The sequence below is a fragment of the Cebidichthys violaceus genome, unplaced genomic scaffold (assembly GCF_023349555.1).
Source record: "Cebidichthys violaceus isolate CVI_PGR_0920_01 unplaced genomic scaffold, fCebVio1.0.p SCAF_125, whole genome shotgun sequence".
In the NCBI taxonomy this organism is placed as follows: domain Eukaryota; kingdom Metazoa; phylum Chordata; class Actinopteri; order Perciformes; family Stichaeidae; genus Cebidichthys; species Cebidichthys violaceus.
Window position 1 is genome coordinate 35,001 of NW_027176291.1, and position 20,000 is coordinate 55,000.

Consider the following 20,000-nt stretch of genomic DNA (forward strand, 5'->3'; position numbering starts at 1 on the left):
TTTGATTAAAAAGTTATTGACCCAAACAGTTTCACTCTCCCCTGCACAGGCTAGTGAAATACCAAGTATGTAATGTCAGCGTGTTGTACTCTTTTTAGTACTTTTTTTTTTTTTTTTTTTTAATTACAGCTCCAGCTAGCGTGCTGTAAGTGTGGCATTCAAATAGTAGCCGTCGTTTGCTCTGCTCAGCGGCATGAAAAGACCAAGAGTTTCCTTGGGCGAGGCTGGAGGGCTGCAGGCTCACCCATTAGGCTGCATCTCTGAGTAGAACGAAGGACGGCAAGCTGCTGCACAGCACGCCAGGTTTAAAGGATAGATCTGATGGTGCTGGTCTTATTGACACAATCCCACAGAGAGACTACAACCAACTATTGATCCGCTGAACAAAGTCTGTTTTACTATATTCCTGTTTGCTAGAGTATTGTTAAAAACACATCAGTGAGCCACAGCCCTCCATAAAAACGGGGCACTGCAGTTCACTTCACTCAATCCCATATTCACCGTCCGGTTTCCGTAAATGCTAATCAGTGCTCCAAATGTGTATTAACCTCCACTGGAAATGGTCCCCAACAAAGGAAAGATGAACGTCTTCATTAGGAAAGACTCAGAGTCACAGACAGTAATGGGGAGAGTATTAGAAGACGGACTAATGCGCAAGTAGTTTTGGGGCTCTTCTCAATGATTGTGTGCCTCCTCCGTCTCCTCGCTCCTTGATCCTGCGTCTTTAGACCCTGAAATCGATCTCGGCGCTCCATCTTGAAGGACGTCCCAATTCCTAAGATTCATCCTGAGGACCGGGGGGGGGGGGCTCTCGGCGAGGACACACCGGTGTATTTTCAGCACACCATGACAAGGGGCGGGACAATTGACACCCGATGGAGCCGTGCCCCACGTCATGTTTAATCACGTTGCTTTAAAATGACTGTGCCGAGGCAAAGATGTCTCATTTTGTTTAAATGCCTGTTTGCCACGACTCCTCTTTCCTCCCGTCTCCGCCTCGCCTCTTCAGCTCGCGTCCCCCGTAGGCGGAACTAAGACACGAGGGAAGGAATCAAGGTTGTACAAACTGGGAAATGGGAAGGGCCCTTGTCTTTTCAAAGGATTTCTTTTTATTTAACGGTGGAACTAATGAATGTATTTTTTTTATTGCATGTAGAACGTGAACCCCCTTAAGCAGCAGTACAGAACAAAATCACTTTTTATGGTGATTCAGCAGTGCATGTCCCTCTCTGACCCCAGTTGTTGCTCCAGACGCAGAGCTCTTCAGGTCGGCGTTGGCGCCGACCCGACCGTGTCCGTGATGTCTCATCTGAGCTGGGAGACAAAAAGAATCCAAATTCGGTTGGGTGAAAGTACGCCGTGCCCTGCGGCTCTCTCCTCAATATTAATGCCCAGCACCGGCTGCGTGCCTCCAAACTCCTCACCAAGCAACTCACTGCTCTACGGGACTTACAGTCCAATTACATCAGCTATCACCCAGGATTTGTTATCAGGCGTGTGTGTGTGTGTGTGTGTGTGTGTGTGTGTGTGTGTGTGTGTGTGTGTGTGTGTGTGTGTGTGTGTGTGTGTGTGTGTGTGTGTGTGTGTGTGTGTGTGTGTGTGTGTGTGTACATAAATGTCTGTGCGTCTGCCGTCCCTTCTGATGTCTTTTTGATGTTGGACTGGTGCTTTTAAGGGCTGACACAGCAGACCTGTCTTTCTAACCTGGCTTTGAAAGAGAGGGAAAAGTGTGTGTGTGTGTGTGTGTGTGTGTGTGTGTGTGTGTGTGTGTGTGAGTGTGTGAGACGTCTAGCTGTGGAGATCTGAGGGTTTTTCTTTTTTCCTTTGACAGGTAGCTTTGTTTAACACTTGTGCTACACACTGCCTTAAAGGTCTTTGTTCTCCACTCAGCTTGTCTGTCTGACTGCCTAACAGCTCCTCTGTTTGTTTGTTTTTTCAAACAACAATACTTCCTTGTATTTCTTCTTTTTTTTTACCAAACTTGCCTGCTTCATTGTGTCTCTGTCAGCCGCCCTGTCTGTCTGTTTGTGGGATTCATTTATTAAATGTGAAAGCACCTCTGCATTATCACTTATTGTTGAATGCTAACCTGTAACCTCTCATCAACCATGCTTTAGCAGATAGCTGTTAGATATGATGTAACAACAGTGACACAAAGCTGGCGACCAGCCGGGGAACATGTTGGAACATTTAGCGGCTGAAGAGACGAGCTGGTGGAGACCAACACCGAGCTGAGACCAGAGTGAATGCTGCTCTTACATGTGTCAGTAAAGCTCTCCCTGCCTTAATCTAGACTCAGAGCCCTTGCAATCAAATGCATTATTGTTATTTATTTTGTGTAAACAGGCAGCTACACGTTCTCTATATTAACTTTACAAGGTGAGAATGTGTCCATGTTGTGTTAACAGCTTGTTCTGCTGTATCAAAGTGGCCTGGCAAGTTAACAAATACGGCTTTAACTTCTAGGAAAGGTTTCCGCAAACTTAAAAGCCGTTCACGTAATATAATTTGGCTATTCCGACTATAAGCTTGTGTCCTATTTTTACATGTAAAGAAATATTTGTTTTCTAATGAACAATACTCTCAAAATGCTTAAAGCCAAGTATTTGAACTGGTGGCCAAAGACGGCTCGATTGCCATGTTTTTGATCTTTGTACCTGGAGTAATAACGGACTGATAAGGAGAGATAGTGATAGGAGACATTTCACAAAAAGCAGGTGTGCCGGATTCACTTACAAAGCCAAAAAGAACATTTGTGGACTCAGTAGTATTCAGAATGCACCACTTTGCTCGTATGTACCCACATAGAGGTTTTAATCATGCGTTTTTTAATCAACACTCACATGTTGGTACCTCGCCAGCCCCATCAGTCAGCTGAAGTCACAATTAAGTTTCGTAGCTGTGACAAAATCTCTTTATTGCGCACACACCCTGACTATATCCTTTTTGCCTGGATCTGCCTGTGTTGACAATTGAAAGTAAATTCCTCAGAGCTGTTGTGTTTTCAAAACCGCCCGGAGGCAGAGACATTAAATTCTTAAAGCCATATTGATTTTGTTGCCTTTCGTCTAAATTTACCAGCCGTCTGCGTCCAAACAAAAAACTGTTCTCTGTAGACTCAATCTGTCACTTGTAAATTCTTCCCTCTATAAACCTGCTTGTGTTTTTTTTTTTGTTGACACATGTTTTGAAGATATTTGGGTTCCCTACAAAAAAGGCAAAAGCGATACCTTCCTTCTAGCGCACACCACTCCTGCGCTTTTATTTTGTAGACTATTTTAGTGAGTGGGATATTAATACACGCATAATATGTGCAATAACTTTTTTTTTTTTTTTAAATAGTTTGGAAAAGCCACTGCAGAGATGCTCCAAACACATCTACCTTTAGGTCTTTACGCATAGTTTTTAAAAAAATGTTATCTGTGCAATTAATTAGGTTTTCAATATGCTTCATTTAACACTTTTGTTTCATGAATACTTTCACACAGAACGGGAATAGTACGCGGCAAAAAGGAGGAAGAAGTTCAATTTTTTTTTGTAGCTTTCTCACCTCGATTAAAGGCATCAACCGACCGTGATGTGTGGAACGGACATATTCTAAACGTACTATAAAGTACGACAACATGGAGGCTCCGAGGTCCAAACAAGACAGAAGTTTTTTTGCATCTTTGTGTTGTTTATTCGTCATGCCCCCGGTTTGTAAAGGCCTTTCTACTTGAGAGCTTCATTTTTTAACATAGACCTTTAACAAGAAGGCCTCATCGACAGACCTTTGCAGTGACTGACATTTGCCAGTGACTCCCTGACATTTAGACCCAAAACCGTCCATTTTTAAGTTTGGATTTATTCCCTGCCTTTTCACAAAATGAGTTACTGATTTGTCACGAAACATGTGTCAACCCCGGTTACCTAACGTCTCCTGGCAGCTCTTCACAATCTGCCTGGGGGGGTGTTTATCATACTAAATACGGTACGGGGCAGTGTGGAAGCCGTGCTGTGACGCAGGTTAGGGTCTGTGTCAGATCTGGTCTTTGGCTTTGTTGAACTATTTAAGTGAATATTTGACATTTTCCTTTACATGAAAGCCTTCAAGGGTTCCAGCTCAGACTCGTTCTCTGACAACACTGACTCCCCCACTGGGACACTTGAATGGCTTCACTTGGCTCTCTCTCTCTCTCTCTCTCTCTCTCTCTCTCTCTCTCTCTCTCTCTCTCTCTCTCTCTCTCTCTCTCTCTCTCTGAGTCTCTCTCTCTCTCTCTCTCTCTGAATCTCTCTCTCTCTCTCTCTCTGAATCTCTCTCTCTCTCGCTCTCTCTCTCTCTCTCTCTCTGAGTCTCTCTCTCTCTCTGAATCTCTCTCTCTCTCTCTCTCTGAGTGTCTCTCTCTCTCTCTCTCTCTCTCTCTCTCTCTCTCTCTCTCTCTCTGAGTCTCTCTCTCTCTCTCTCTGTCTCTGTCTCCCCCCCATCGTGCACTCATTGACTCTGATTCTCCATCTTCTTTCCCATTTCTACTTTAAGTCTGTTGTTTCAGGAAGTATATTCTTCTGAAATATTTATTATTGTTCGCATCAGTTCATTTACTGTGGGCTATATTCGTCCCGCTCCCCTTCCCGATAACTCCCAACGTAACGGCTGAAGTGGATGAATCCTTCTTGCTGTCTCAGTTAGTTGTTTCAAACTGAAGGCTGTTTCAGTGTGTTGTTCTTATTGATATGCTAATGATGTGTGTATTGTCACTTAAAGCTTTTATTCTGGAGTTTTCCCCTCATGGACCAATCATCAAACAGCTTTAAGTAGGTTAAGTGAGGTGTACTGAGCAGGAAGACCTTTTATTATTTCACTTTTCTTTGATCAACCAATGTGTCAGCTTCCATTCTGTCATTGTCGGATAATTATGTTTCCATGGCAACTGCTTCCAAGCCCCTGAGTTGAGCTTCTCTTGCTCCTGACCACTCTCACTTTATCACCAGTGATCTTAGCCGTGCATACGTTTCCCCACGCTGGGGAGGACTTTCAGCTGTGGACAAATGCTCCTGTGCCTCCGTTTTACGGCAAAATAATGTTTTATATCGCGGAGGAAAAATCGTTTTCCATCGTACTTTTATCCAATATGCAAATTTCCACCACAATCCTCCTCTCGAGCTGCTTGTCCAGAACGCACACGTGTACTTTTCTGTTTTGTCAGCCGTTTTCGTCCCCCCCCCCCCCCCCCCACGCACCGATCAAATCAAATGCGAGCCTGGAAGCCAAAATCCAATCACAAGTGGCCACTTGAGATGCATTTAAATGTCAGGTGTGAACTGCAATCTGTCTCAGCTGGATCGAGACTCGATCTGGATATGAGATATTCGCTCTGAACAGATTCCCACTCTCCCACCTGACTGGACCCTTAATTGCACACTCACCCACAGATAGAGAGAGTTCTAAAACTGCGGTGCTGCTGGAGAACATGCGAGGTCCCGTGGCTTTGCCCCCCAGTTTTTATATGCGTTGAGATTCAGACTTCCAACTATATTGTCGAGGTAGTTTTCTAAAGGATACGATGAGCTGATATTCAGGTGCACTGATGTGTTTTCTGACTAACTGGACTCGTATTAAACTTAACTCTCTGCTTGTTGCTCGCAGTGCAGTTTCTACACCCCCAGCCCATCCAAACGTGCCCCCCCCCCCCCCCCCCCCCCCCCGTAACTTTCCTACAGAGATGGCAATTTTCTATGTAAATTTCGCTTTGCCCGGTCTTCTTCATTTCCACAGCGGCGCCGTCAAAAGAGCTGACTGCCAAAAGTGTGCCGAGTCAGCGCCGACCGTGCCACCAGAGAGGCGAGGAAATAATATCAGGAGTTGATTCTCATTGCGCGTGCACGGCACATGTGTGCGTATTGATGTGCAAATGCAAGAGCGAGGCAAGGATTGCTAATATTGAGATGAAGGATAAAGTCAAAGCGTTTTTTTTTTTTCCTCTTCTTAGAGAGCGTTTTTCAACCTCGCTCGTCAAACGTCTGTCAAACTGAGGAAATGCTTCCAGCAGTGAACCCCCGAGGAGATGTGGAGGTTCTGACGCCCCCGTAGTCACAAGCGGGATTGACGTTATCGCCGCTTGATTGACGATATCTCGACGTGGCTCCATTTCTCTGCCTTGGGGGCCGGTGAAAGCAGAGTTGATGTATATTGGCTTTAACTTTGAGTATTTGGATCGCTGGATTCGTTATGCAGCTCTATGCTCTACCACATGTGGGATATTTTAGTTCAATTAAATTGAACTAAAATATAAAATTGGCTGCATCAAGCAGCATGAATGCAGGATGTGTGAAATTATAGCAACGGAAATGTTGCCGCTTTGGGTGGCGCGGCCATCGTGGCGTGTAACCTGAGGCTTGTCATAAAGTTGCAACTGTTGAGATTTGTTTAATGTATATAGATCATTTCAGGCTGCAGTCTGTGGTTGTATTGCGTTGCACTCGTTAACCAAAAGAAACTAATGAGAAATATAAACAAAGACACACACACACACACACACACACACACAACAGAGGCAATTGTATTCATAGTACTTTCATCAAAATGAATTTAAGAGGGTTGATTATTCCAGATGCTGCGTAGAAGCTGAGATGAAAGTTGACAGGAAGCCTGTGAAGGTGTCCGAATATTTAGAGCTCAAACGTCTATTGATCCAGTAAATATTATCACCTCCAGGTTTTATGTCTGGCCCAGGTTGTGTCAAATTCTGTCGGTAGGTATTTAACTGCAGCGAGCCGCCGTCCTGTTTTTGTTTTCACGCGGAGCTGCATTCAACTTAGTCCAAAGCAGCTCACTTGTTACAGTCAGCCGGTGATTACCGCACAACAAGCCCAGCTCTAGTCCATTAGGTCCCGCATGTGAAACAGCAGCTCGCTTGCACATTATTGTGCTCGTTGCCCTGCTGCAAACCAAAATCCACAAACCCAGCGGTGCTGCTTTGTCTGGCCTGTTGATTTGATTTGAAATCAATTACATTGACATCTCTATTCTCTGTTTTAATCTATTGAGGGGATTTGGTTGGAAATTATGAAATGAATGGTGTCATTATCAATATCTCTAGTAATGCAAAATAAAGCTTTTATTTCTTCTTAGCAGCCTTATGCACATTAAAATACAACATATTGAGCATGATTTACAAAAAGAAATCCAAATTTCCGATCAATCAAGAGCAACAGGAGCAACAGATAATACGTTATCAGGAAAAGCTTCTTTTTTTTACTAGGGCTGCGATTAAAGATTACTTTCATTGTCTTTTCATCTGAGAATTTCTTTTTGATTTATTTGTTCTGTAAAATGTAACTGTAATGCAACTGGCTGATGCTACACTCTGATTGGCCAGTCTGTGTTTTTGAGGGGCGGGACTTATAGTGAAAGGTCAATTTCCCAACAGCCAAAAGTGATGACTTCACAATTTCTTGTTTTGTCTGACCAAAACACAAAACCCCAAACTATTCTATTTGGAATTTATTTTAAAACCATGAAAAGCAGCAGGTTGTCACACATTCTTCACACATACTTGATAATTGACAAAGCAAATATAGATATTATTGCTGTTGATCAACGATTTGACTTTTAGCTTTATAATTGTGTATAAGAAAAGAGTGTTAAATACAGTTTGTCGAACAAATTCACGGGTCAACAGGAGCCTTCTAGATAACTTGTGTGTGAGTTAGTTGGATTATAAGGTTGTTTTATGTTGAGTTTAGGTCCATGCACTGTTTGTAGTTCCTTTATGGGTGTAATAGACACCTTACACTGTCCCAGGAGGTCTTCCTGTTAGCCTTCCTCTTCCTCCATCACGTTCTTGGCCAACAGCAAACCCTATAAATGAGGGCCCGGTGTTTGTGTGCCCTTTTGTCTTTCATCACGGCTGACAGGTGACCCCCTGCCGAGACACCAAATTCACTCAGGAGTTGTTCGCTCTCTCCCTCCCTCCCTCCCTCCACCCACCCACTCTCATTAGCAGTCAAACGGCTTCACCTGCAGCAGTCTCTGGTAGTTGAGGGGGTGTCAGAGTGTAATTATTTTGGACGGTAAAATGTATTCTTGGGAGGCCTTTTAACACCACAGTGAGTTTCCCAGGAAAAGAGAAATGCTTTCAGCTGGTCTAGAAAACCTCAGCAAACACTGCTGAGCTGTAGAAGAAATGCTGAGGTTGATTTTTACCACTATTTCCATATTATTCAGATGAATGTTACCTTGGTAAATAGTTCTCCCTGAGGCCATCTGCTGGGAAATGTTTCTCTAGCAGTTATGAGTGATTCCTTTCTGCTGGACAAACTATGTAAAGAAGACATTGTTGTAAGTTATATGATGCACCTTGTTCTGCATCAGACAACATACAAATCAATATTCATATATACAGGCCTTCACTGTGTTTCAGTCTCTCCTTTCCTGTAATTTTCTTTCTTCTTTCCTATTTTCCTCTCCTCCTTTCTCTATTTCACCCCTTGCTTTCCTGCCCCTCGCTTCTTCTTCATTTTTCTCTTTTCCTCTCCTGTCTCTCCGTTCCTTTCCTCATCCCTCTTTTCTTTCCTGTCCTTTACTTCCCTCTCCTCTCCTGTTTCCTCTCCTTCCCCCTCTTCCTTTCCTTTATTTTCTTCTTTTCCTTTCCCTGCTTTTCCTTACCTTTCCTCTCCTGCCATCTTCTCTCCGTCTCCCTTTCTCCACTCTCCTGTTTCCTTTCCCTTCCCTTTTTTTCCCCTCTTACCTCTTTCTCTTGCTTTCCTCTCTTTTCCTTACCTTTCCTGCCTTCTTTCCTTTCTTCTCTTACCGTATGCCCTGCTTTAATTATTACTAACTCGTCTCCTCAAGCCAAGGAGTGATTGACTGTTAGTTTTCTGCCACCCGCCATCCTTTGTCTTCCCTCCCTGAAGCAAACTGTCAAACCTAGATGTATGAGAGAGAGAGAGAGAGAGAGAGAGAGAGAGAGAGAGAGAGAGAACGACTTTGACAGTGGAGAGGACAAGAGCAACCATTCAAACAACAGCAAGCTTCTCTGTGTGTGTGTGTGTGTGTGTGTGTGTGTGTGTGTGTGTGTGTGTGTGTGTGTGTGTGTGTGTGTGTGTGTGTGTGTGTGTGTGCGCGCGCGCGCTAAGCCTCTCCAATACAGCTGTCAGGTCAGCAGCCTGCAAACAGGCCTTATACAGCAGAGAGACAGTCGTACGCTGGCTCACTCTTTCCACATTTAGTCTGCACTCATCATTCAGTTGTGCCTGCACGGACTCATTGATTGAGGAAGTGAAATACAACACTTCTGTTAATGCTACTTGAAATAGAAAAGAATGAAAAACATGATCAAATTTGCACTTGAAACACACATAAATAATGCGTGGCTGTGGCTCATGACGTACATATTTGACAGTTAGCCATGAGTGAGTGAGTTTGTGCTTAAGTGGGTCGACAAGAGGCCAATTGGAGAGCTTTTTGTCTGTGAAGGTAGAAAGCGCTATAATAATACAGTTTTTTAGTTAGTTTACCATTTACATAATAAACACAATGCTTGTCCTGACTGACTATAACATAATGCCAGTGTACCTGTGTGCATTTATCTCACCAGAGAGTGAAAATGAAAGGAACTGTAAATAATGATTTGTAGACATCTCAGTTTAAGTCATAGATCAGCCCTGTCCCCCTGCAAAGTTACCCATGGTGCACCTTGATGCTCCTTATCAGTTTAGAGGAATAGCACCTGGCATTGATATGATCTTCATACCTGGAAGCATCTTTGGATACTTTTCTAGAAGCATTCTTGAGGGCATATTTTTCTATGAGTATGCAAAAGAGAGTATTTGGCCTCTATTTGAGGTGATGATGCCACAATATCAACATGCAGGCAATGCCTGATAGCTACTTGTAGTGCCGGCAGGCCACATCAAGGGCAGCTCATCTTGTATGGTGCTGGAACACTTAGAAGAGGGCATTCAAGAAGCAGATCGGTAGGTATGAGTCTTTATTGACAAAAAGATTGATGAAAGAGGCAAGAATGAAGCCTGGGAAATTCAACCAAAATACCCTCAAATTTGAAGAAGAAAAAATAGCAGTTGGCCATGTGTATGTAAATACTACTGGGTAGGGATCTTATTAATAGATTTTCCAATGTTGTGCATGTGTGCCATTAAAGGAAGAAGAGAGAAAAGACAAGTTTAATAGATTGAAGGGGAAGAGTGTGAAAGAGGAGGAGGAGGAGGAGGAGGAGGAAAGAGTTCCAGGAGGCCTCCTGGAGTGACGGGGGGGATGTCAGTGAAATGAGAATGAACAAGGAGGGAGGAGATGATGAAGGGCGAAGGGGAGGAGAAGGGAGAAGAGGGCAGTTTGTCGGGGTCCAGGAGGAGGAGGAGGAGAAGGAGGAGAAGGGCATGCGGGTCTCGCTCCGTCCCCCCAGACGCTGCTGTATTCTGGGCCACGTGTCCCACAAGGCCTGCTGGGTCATTCATCTTAGTTAGGGAGCTGTCCAGGCGACTCTCCGCAGACTGCATCACATATTCAAACACACACACACACACACACACACACACACACACACACACACACACACACACACACTGCCAACATTTATGGTAGGAGAGCTAGACCTGGAAACTTGATTGGGTGAACACACACACACACACACACACACACACACACACACACACACACACACACACCTACACATTCCCACATACTTAAAATGTTAATATCCTTGTAGGACCTTCCACGTCCGTCTCCTCACTCTAAGCAGGACCTAAACTAAATTCTCTCCACGACTTTGACCCTAATATGAGCCTTAATTCATGTAATCTATCTTCGTAGGGGCCTGTACATACACTTATGCCTACACCTGTCGTCTATGCTCAGTAGCATAATGGAAGTAAAGCAGGGGAAGGGCAGGGTTAAGCCCGTAGGTTATTCTCCACTTCCACATTAATGCTCCAACTAAGGTAGAAATACATCTTGATTTTACTGTCGTAGAAGAAAAGCAGTGTTTTTCTCATTCCTGAGGCTGGAAACACTACATCTTTGTAATGTTTCCTTGAAGGTGGAGTCTGCGATTCTAATCAAATTCAGCGAGTATCCCCTCCCAATCTGCTAGCTGTCCATTCTGTGTGCCTGCTTAAAAAGATCTGGTTCAGGCTGTGTAAATGTGAAACAATAGGGATAGAGGTTGTAAGGAGATTTACTTTTTTACCTAAAAAAACGATTATTATTTTTACAAACATGGCTTTTGTGCTTCGATAGGATATACAGTAGCTCTTCTTCACAATCTTTCTGTGACCATTAATTGAGTGTCATTATCTTTTTGCTTTTGTTTTCTGAAATTGAAATCTGTTCATACAGTAAAGACAAAAGAAGTGTCAGTGAGGAGGCCTGTGTTGTGTCTAACGCCTCATTGAAAGGTGGCCTCTTTGTTGACAGTGGTGAGAAGAACCAATCTATACGCTGTGGAAATACACCAGTCATGTTTGTGTATAAGCTGTATCGACTTATCTGATGTACTCACTTCCCTCAGCCGTCCTCCCTCACTTATACTTCATCTAGTGGGTAACACTCAATATCCCACATTGTCTGGACTCCAGATAGTGGTTTTACGTTCCCTTAAGGTCAAAAATAACCACAAAGATTCAATTTGTATATGTATTGTGTGTTTCAATGATGATTTAAACCCTTTGTGTCTACACAAGTTAGTCTAGAAACGGATGTTTGACCCCGAGCCACTAAAATCTGATGTTTTCTATCGACTAAATTGAGTGGTTGACTCATATTTTCCTTGTTCTGGAAATATCTTGAAACCTCAACCTAACCTTCTAACCCTGAATCTAGAGTTTACCCTTGAACTAAAATAGTAGCTTGAAAATGCCACAAAAAAGAGGCTGAAATGTCTCCAGTTAACACACACACACACACACACACACACACACACACACACACACACACACACACACACACACACACACACACAGGGGGTTTACAAGGTAAACCCTGTGGTGGTACAAGTTGCATGAATGTGACTGAATCTTAAATAGACTCATCCTTTGGTTTTCTTTGTCTGTTTCCTCTCTCCATTCCTCATTGTCTCTCTATCTCCCTAAAACACACTTTATTCTCATTCTGTGAATTAAGTGAGTTTGTGGAGGGCAAACACAATTGCCAAAACTTCAAGAGGAGGGAAAGCAAAGCAAATGTTCTCCCTGTCTTTCTACTTAAATTGTTCTATTCCCTACTCACCTCAGGAGCTTTGACCCATCCTGTTGTGTCCCTCTTTGTCCTGGTGATGAATCTCTGACCTGAATCATTTCCATTAGTTCATCCATTTCTTTTTTAGGGCGAACTACCCGTTTACTGCGTCTGTCCGCTGTCACTAATCAGGCTTTTAAATGTCACTGCTGTGGTTATTATGTCTCAAGCTTTGTGTTACATGTTGTTGAGCCATTCAGATTTGAGCTTGATATTGGCTTTTAAAAGCCAACAACAAGCTCTTTGTTTTTGTTTATTACGTTTTATATCCAAGTATTCAGTGATTCTCCTAGAATTACTTTAGTAGGAGAGTGGAACAACTTTTTATAATACTTACTTTCAATACAGAAAATGAAAAGTTATTCTTCAAACATGCCTGTAGGTAATCTGAGCATCATGCCTCTGATGCGTCCTGCACCCTATCTTTCCCTTTATAATGCTACATTGTGAGCAACAAGTCTGTGTTGAAATCAGGAAAGCAAGCTAACGTTAGCTGTTAGCAGGCGTTAAGTAGCACAGTGCTGTGGAGCTAGCAGCTAACGTCAACGGAGGTTGTTTTTTATTGTGAAACTTTCAAGCTCTATTAAAAAATATATATATATATATTATGCAAAGGTAAACATTATCGTGATGTGTTCAAATGTAGTCTTGTAAAATGTAGGTTTTAATGGAAGAACTTGAATATTTACAGTTGTTTGAGGGAAATGTTTGCACAGCAATGTAGAATAGATCTTATAGAGGAATTTATAACCTAGCTCACACTGTAAATTGTTTTTTAATTAATTTAATTTCTGGTATTGTCACATCATCACAAGAGTCATGTTGATATTTGCGTAAAGGGTTGACCATCATTTAGAGTGGCATTGCCTTAGAAACACATAATGTAGCCTAGAGCAGGTGACCCACGAATAACCAAATACCAGCTTTTTTTTTTTTTTTTAAGTGGGAGAAAGTGATCCGTCATTTAGTCGTATCATGTGTCACCTTCAAAGGGTGCAGATAAAAGTGTTCCAGTGGAAGATTGTATTTTGATCCTTCATTTCCTCATTACTCAGCAGGTAGGATGACAGCACACAGGTCGTCCTGCTTTCACTTCTCTTCATCTGTTCTCGTATTATGACACTTCTTCCTCTGTCCTGATCACAGCATGACAGATATACTCCGAGGCATGAAATAATAACCACACACACTTTCTCACTCTGTGGACGTTTCAGCAGTCAAAACAGTCAACTGGTGGCTCCACAGCAGTGACTTACTTATACTGATAATAACATGCACAAGTCAAAACATTAAGGTAGTTCATTTTCCTGTTGGCTATTTTGTCAGAAGTGCCCAGGTGTGAAATGCTATTATTAACATCAGTTTTTACTAATGACATCAGCCACAAGCTGTGTGTGTGTGTGTGTGTGTGTGTGTGTGTGTGTGTGTGTGTGTGTGTGTGTGTGTGTGTGTGTGTGTGTGTGCGCGCGTGTGTGCGTGTGTGTGTGTTCCTCAGCTTCTGTATAATTCAATTGCTCATTAAAGCCTGTTGGCAGTTTGCTTGATGGCCTTGGACATAGGGTGTGTTTAATTTATTCTTCTGTGCGTCCCTGGGAGTGTTTTTTTATTTTCCCCCTCAGTGTGCTCTTGGCATTATTAAAGGCATTAATCACTGGGATGTGATGCCTTGTTACGACACTGCTCCCACGCTACCACAGCGGAGCCTGAAAGACACTCACATGCACACACACACACGCACACACAAAGTGAGGTAATGTGTCAACAGTGTCACCACAAATCTTACCTTGAAAACTCCTTTTGAAATGCACAATAAATATGCATTTCGAAACATGATGATATTAGCAACATCATTTTATGAGATTCAAGTCTGCACAACAATCCATAACATCCAAGATGATATTTTGTAGGGGAGGTTTTAGGGCTGTCACTTCGAAATTCCAACATCCATTTGAACATGACAGTGAACTAAGCTTGTAATGCTATATTGTTGTTTGCTACGAAAATGGAGGACACAAGCCGTCCAGAGCAAAGAAATGGTGATCGTTGTCAGTTCTTACGGTGACGACACACGTCCGTAGGGCTTTTAAGTGTTGCCTCAGCTAGCCTAGACAGAGCAGCTGCTGGAGACGAATGGCTAGCTAGTTAGCTATGTAGCTTGTCCTTCTCCGGAACAGCGTGGAGTGAGGCAAAGTGACAGTTAGACCTGCCGCTGGCCACCAGCCCGCTGTTTGCCTCCTTTTCTGTAACCAGTGTAACAATAAAGCATGGTGGAATTAGCGAGCTAGCAAGCTAACTAGCTGTTAGTTTGCCATCTAGCTTGCTAATTCCACCAGTGACAGCGCTAGGAGTAGTTGACTTTAAGATCAGGTGCAGAAAAGGTCAAATGAGCTCCATAGAAAACATCACTCCTGGCATCTTTACAAGGTCAAACATATGGACATTCCGACATGTATCTTCATCCCACATGAATACCACATTCCTGGTACCTCTCGTCCAGCTCTCAGTAACCTCTCCCTGCCTCAGGATTCTGAAGGGAAAGCTGTCAAGTTGCCGTATTGTTTTGACAAGTATCCTCCCGAGCCTCCCGTCTCTCACACCCTGCTGAGCCGTAGATCTTTAGGGAACAGAACTGCCATCTTGCTGACATTGTGCTATTGTAATGCTACCGGCATCGCCTCTGTGTGTATATGACAGATATATATACACTGTAGGAAAGACTAATGGAGGGATGATAACAAAGGAGAGGACTGCATGCTTGCACTCATGAGGAATGAGGTACAGAGGATAGTGGTGTTGTTGACTTCACTTCAACAGATGAATTGGTGCGTTTGTTACAGTTTGCTTTGACTAAATGCTGAAACGTTATCAACTATATTCACACAGAAAGTTTAAGAATTGATTACAAGGCTGGTGACCGCATACCAGCATTTATATATATATACAACTTTAATATTTGGAAGTATGTGTATATTGGGAGTGAAAAGTGTCCTGTGTATTTGAATCACACAATTCAAGAATTAAAAAGTGTTGCGCTCGCTCCCTTTGGGAGATAATGCGCAGTAGTTAAAACGGGCATTTAAATTAAAGCTGCCTTCTCATCCGCGTCAGATCAGAGCTGTGTTTGATTTGCAAATACAATTAAGAAAGACTGAAGAGTTTCTTTGAGGAGTAAGAAAACTGTTGAGAAGTTTTGCTTGGTTTCCTGCATTTATATTTTCGATTAAGAAGTCTTTGCCTCATCAGAATTTTTAACAGGATCTAGATGATGTGAACTTGTTTCCTCATTTGTAAAGCTTAATGTTATATCACTTTTTCTATCTCATAAGCATGTTGTGTTATGTTTCTGTGTGGTCACAGGTTTGGCGTTTTTTATTCCAAATCCCAAACATTTCAGTTTTTAACTTTGCCCTCAATAGTGGACTAAATCTGTGCCACAGGAGCGCTCCTGCTCTACATCAAGGGTCAGTGATAAAAAAGTAGGCCATGTATATGTGGACTGCATTAGTTACCAGAAAAACTAAAACGGACATAACGTCATTCTCGCTCTTGTCAGTGGACAGCAGCAGCAGCAGCAGCAGCAGCAGCAGCAGCAGTTGGAGTCAAGCTGCGGAAGCCTTGGCAGTGGTGCCAAACAGTCCATCACGTCTTGGGCCAAACCCCGTTCTATCCTAACTGCTTGATAAAACTCGTGCCTGGAGCCAAAAATGGAAGTACTTCACTTTTACAGCCAACAAAATCAGACACCTAAGAGACACCAGAACCCCGCTGCTAAAACGGCTACAGAGCTGTCCGGTCGGATGTGCGAACACAAAAGCTTGGACCAGGAAATCAAATTCGCTAGCACTTGTTTCTGATTATTGTGTTCTTCAAGGGGAAACGATGTTTAAAAAGTGTTTTCCACCGATGGCAACCAATTGGTTGCCAATTTCCCAAAATGGTTGCCAATGGCCACCTGATAACTCTTACTGTCGAGCCGTGACGCCGTCATTTTAACATCGTAGAATTAAAACCAACAAAACGATTAACACTAGTTTGCAAAAGGTCAAATGAATTGATGATGAGTACCCAGTCAGGCATTACTTAATGGTTCCTCAAACAACAAAAAAGTGTCACATATCCTAGAAAAATACAAATCATAGAAAAATGGAAAAATCTCATGAGACAAAATGTCACAAACTGTCATGTTACACATTTAACAGTAAATTCCCTTCATATGAAACCATCACCCCGTTTATACAGGCGCTACATCCAGGTATATTTGCACTAATGCTCTTGTTTCACAGCTGAGTATTCATGAAGTTATTTAGAGCAACAGGCCTCTGCACACACACTGCTGGTTCCAAGTGGAATAGAAACAAAAAAATAACTTCACCACTCCAAAAACGTTCAAATTGATGTCAGTATTCTGTAGTTCGTGCTCTTGTTTACCAGCTCAGCCCGTCCTGTTCTAAACGATTACAAAGGAATGAGAACATTTGTTTTGTAAGTTTGTATTTTACTTTCAAGTGCAAGGTTAAGTTTTGTTACCTCTAATGAGCAGAGAATCATTAAGCATCCTAGTTTAATGTATTGTCCTTTTTAGCAGCAGAGATAGAGTTGTAATTCCTACTCTCAAGAAGTTTGGGTAATGATGCAGGAATGCCCTAAGGCCTCCCTGGCGTGTTTATCTTCATTGGTAAATTGGTCAAAAATCCATTTTGGTGAAGCATTTAATTGGTGTTAAACTGTTCCATTGTCCCAAAAGTCCAGTGTATGTGGCAGAGATGCTTCTTCTTCAGCTCCAGACTTAAGATCTCATTACATTATTAGTTTGAGTTTTAAACCCTTTTACTGGGAGGTATCTTAAAATGTCATCTTTATTTAGTGCACCTTGCCACAAACTAAACGGGATATGGAATCTCTGTAATTGTCCTCAAATTACAGATGGAAAACGTCAGTGCTGCTGCAAGACACAACAATAAGGCAGCCAGGGAATGATATTGGCAACAGATTAAAGGACTAAAGGAAGAGGACAGGAAAGAAGGAATGAAGGGATACAAACCAGTGGAATGAAGGGGGAAGGAGTTAGCTACAGTACAGGTGTAAGCTATACAAGTCTTTGCTTTTCTTCTGGGAGCTTTACATAGCAATACAAGGAGAGTGTTACATTTGCATTGCAAAACAAGCTTTTGAAAGAATTTGACCCATGGATTCTGTGAGCTTTGACTCTACTTGTGTAGACGTCCTTGTTGTTGCCCCTGCTGAAACCATTGGCCTCAGTACTGGAGTTCATCCCCTGGTGCTGGGGTTTGGGTCCTGCTGCTGCTGACGAGTAGTTCTTTTAAAAACAATTTCTTTGACGAGTAGCCGACACTGCACTTTTTTCAAAAGGTCATTTTTGGGATGAATTTGCTTTGTATTTGTCTCTTTCTTTAGTTCCAAAATAACTACATGGAAAACGTGTGCAGGATTGTGGCACAGCGACACATAACTAGGATTATAATTATAGCTGCAGCTGATAACCATTTAGATTTGCAACAAGCAGTCAAAAGCAATTATTTTGATAATCGATTCATATTTATTTTGCTGGTTTGCTGTGCTCTAGCTTCTTAAATATGAGGATTTCATGCCGTTCCTTGTCTGAAATAATTATAACCTGAATATCTTTTCAGATTCTGAGATTTTGGACAGTTGGTTGAATAAATCAAATCTGGACACATGACCTTGGACTTTTGATGAATAAAATAATTTTCATCTGAATCCATAATGAAGATAATCAATAGTTGTAGCCGTGTAATGATTAAAATTCCGTGGCTTCCTTCAGTTCAGGGCTAAGTTATCTGGTATGTTTACACGGTTAAATAACAAGCCAAAGTATCGACAGTAATAATGTTAAAATGCTAGCTGTGTGCCGTACTCAGTGGTGCTCTTTTTCCTTCGTGTTGTGCTTTCTTTCTCAAAGGGTTGGTTCAGAGAATGTGAGGTAGAAGCCTCTTTTAATGAGGTGCTGTCTTTCTTCCTCTCTTTCTCAGGTATACCGTAGGAAGGCGGTGGAGCTGGGTGAAAAGCTGCTGCCAGCCTTCAAAACGCCCACCGGCATACCCTGGGCTCTGCTTAACCTCAAGAGGTAGAACACACACACACACACACACACACACACACACACACACACACACACACACACACACACACACACACACACACACACGCTGCAGTGGGTCTGTTTTTATGGTTTGATGCTTTAAAGAGCTCTGTGGTCTTTCTGGGAGCCGGATGAACACAAGCTCCTCTCTGTTCCCCTCTCACACGGCCGAGCTGAGATGTTTTAGTTTTACATGACAGAGCGGGCTTGTCGGACAGAAGTTGTTTGGCTTTTCAGCCAGGACTAAATGCCAGCGGCTGGCTCTGAGACTCAGCTACCACTCAAAAGACAAAACCGAAAGTTTGTGAGTACTCTGACAGGGTTATAGGCCACAGTCTGCCTTTTCTTAATGCACTGTGACACGCTGTCAAGTGGCTGCCGCCGGGTTTGACTGCTGCACACACACACATGCAGAAACACACGCAATTTTGATAATGGAGACATAAAGCCACTTTGTCCTTTTGTGACGTTGGATAGGATTCAGCCTGATTGGTTGAATTGATACATATTAAAGTGCAAGCAGATCATTATTCTCAGTGGTTTGTATTTTGAACAACTTGGATTTGTATCTGTAGTGTGGGATTCAAGTTGAAAAATGTAAATCTACTATGTCTGATGAAAACATGGAACTGGTGCATTGGAGGACATAACAGAAAATACAATGCAGAGATGGTAAACCTTTGTCCGCGATTGCATGATTCAATTACATTGCAGTGCTTCTTTAAGCTTCATTTCAACCCTCCTTTTTAGAAGCAGAAACCAGAATTTGCATCCAAGCTCAACAATGACTGCTGTGTGATCATAATCTTTTCTTAACAAAGTAGTTTTAGTAGCCTTAACCAAACCATACCTTAACTATTTACACATGCAACACAATGTCAGTATCCAAACGAATGCTCATAGGTCTGCCATCCTCCACTTCCTCCGTCAGTCACAAGTGATGAAGAGAGCACTTTTCCTTTCTCCCTCCATTTCCTTTCTATCTGTCGTTCCTCAGAGAGACGCGACACTCTGCCGTTTGTCAGACCTTAATTAAAAGGCAGGTTGTCATGACGATAAATGTGCTGTGACAAATTAATTTTCTTTCTGTCTATACGGGTGAATGGACTCTACACCCCCTCATGTCCTCCTCTGGAGGGAGGAACACCCCAGGGAGAGACTCTCTCTCTCTGTGTGTGTGTGTGTGTGTGTGTGTGTGTGTGTGTGTGTGTGTGTGTGTGTGTGTGTGTGTGTGTGTGTGTGTGTGTGTGTGTACACGCGCGCATCATCGCCTGGAGGCCTGAGCAGATTGTTGCTGGTGATGATGACTTTACCTGCATGACTGAGCTATGATAGCTCAGAAACACGCACACACAGTTTCCCATGCGCACACACACACGCAGCACCATAGCGGCTAACTTTAGCTCCTATTTCTAGCTGAAAGTCTTCATCTTGTATGTGTGACATGTACACATGGAACAAACCAGTCATTTGGTTAAATGCATGTTCTGATTCTCAGAAATGTCTTTGTGGAGAGCAAAATTTATACCCGCTGCACTTTTGCCTTTGCCTAAATTGGTGGTTGCACATGCATCCCTGCACATGTACGTTTACAATATGGTCGCCCGGAACAATGACTTACAAGCTTTCTCTGTGAAAGAGAGCAGCGAT

General features: G+C 42.7%; 1 protein-coding gene across 1 annotated transcript in view; it reads left to right on the forward strand.

Moving 5' to 3' along the window:
* man1a1 (mannosidase, alpha, class 1A, member 1) overlaps positions 1-20,000 on the forward strand; it is a 72,884-nt gene that overhangs the window by 22,623 nt on the left and 30,261 nt on the right. Inside the window, exon 3 of the mRNA XM_068706929.1 lies at positions 18,241-18,335. Coding sequence (XP_068563030.1) covers positions 18,241-18,335 — 95 coding nt within the window. The remainder of the gene's footprint in view (positions 1-18,240; positions 18,336-20,000) is intronic.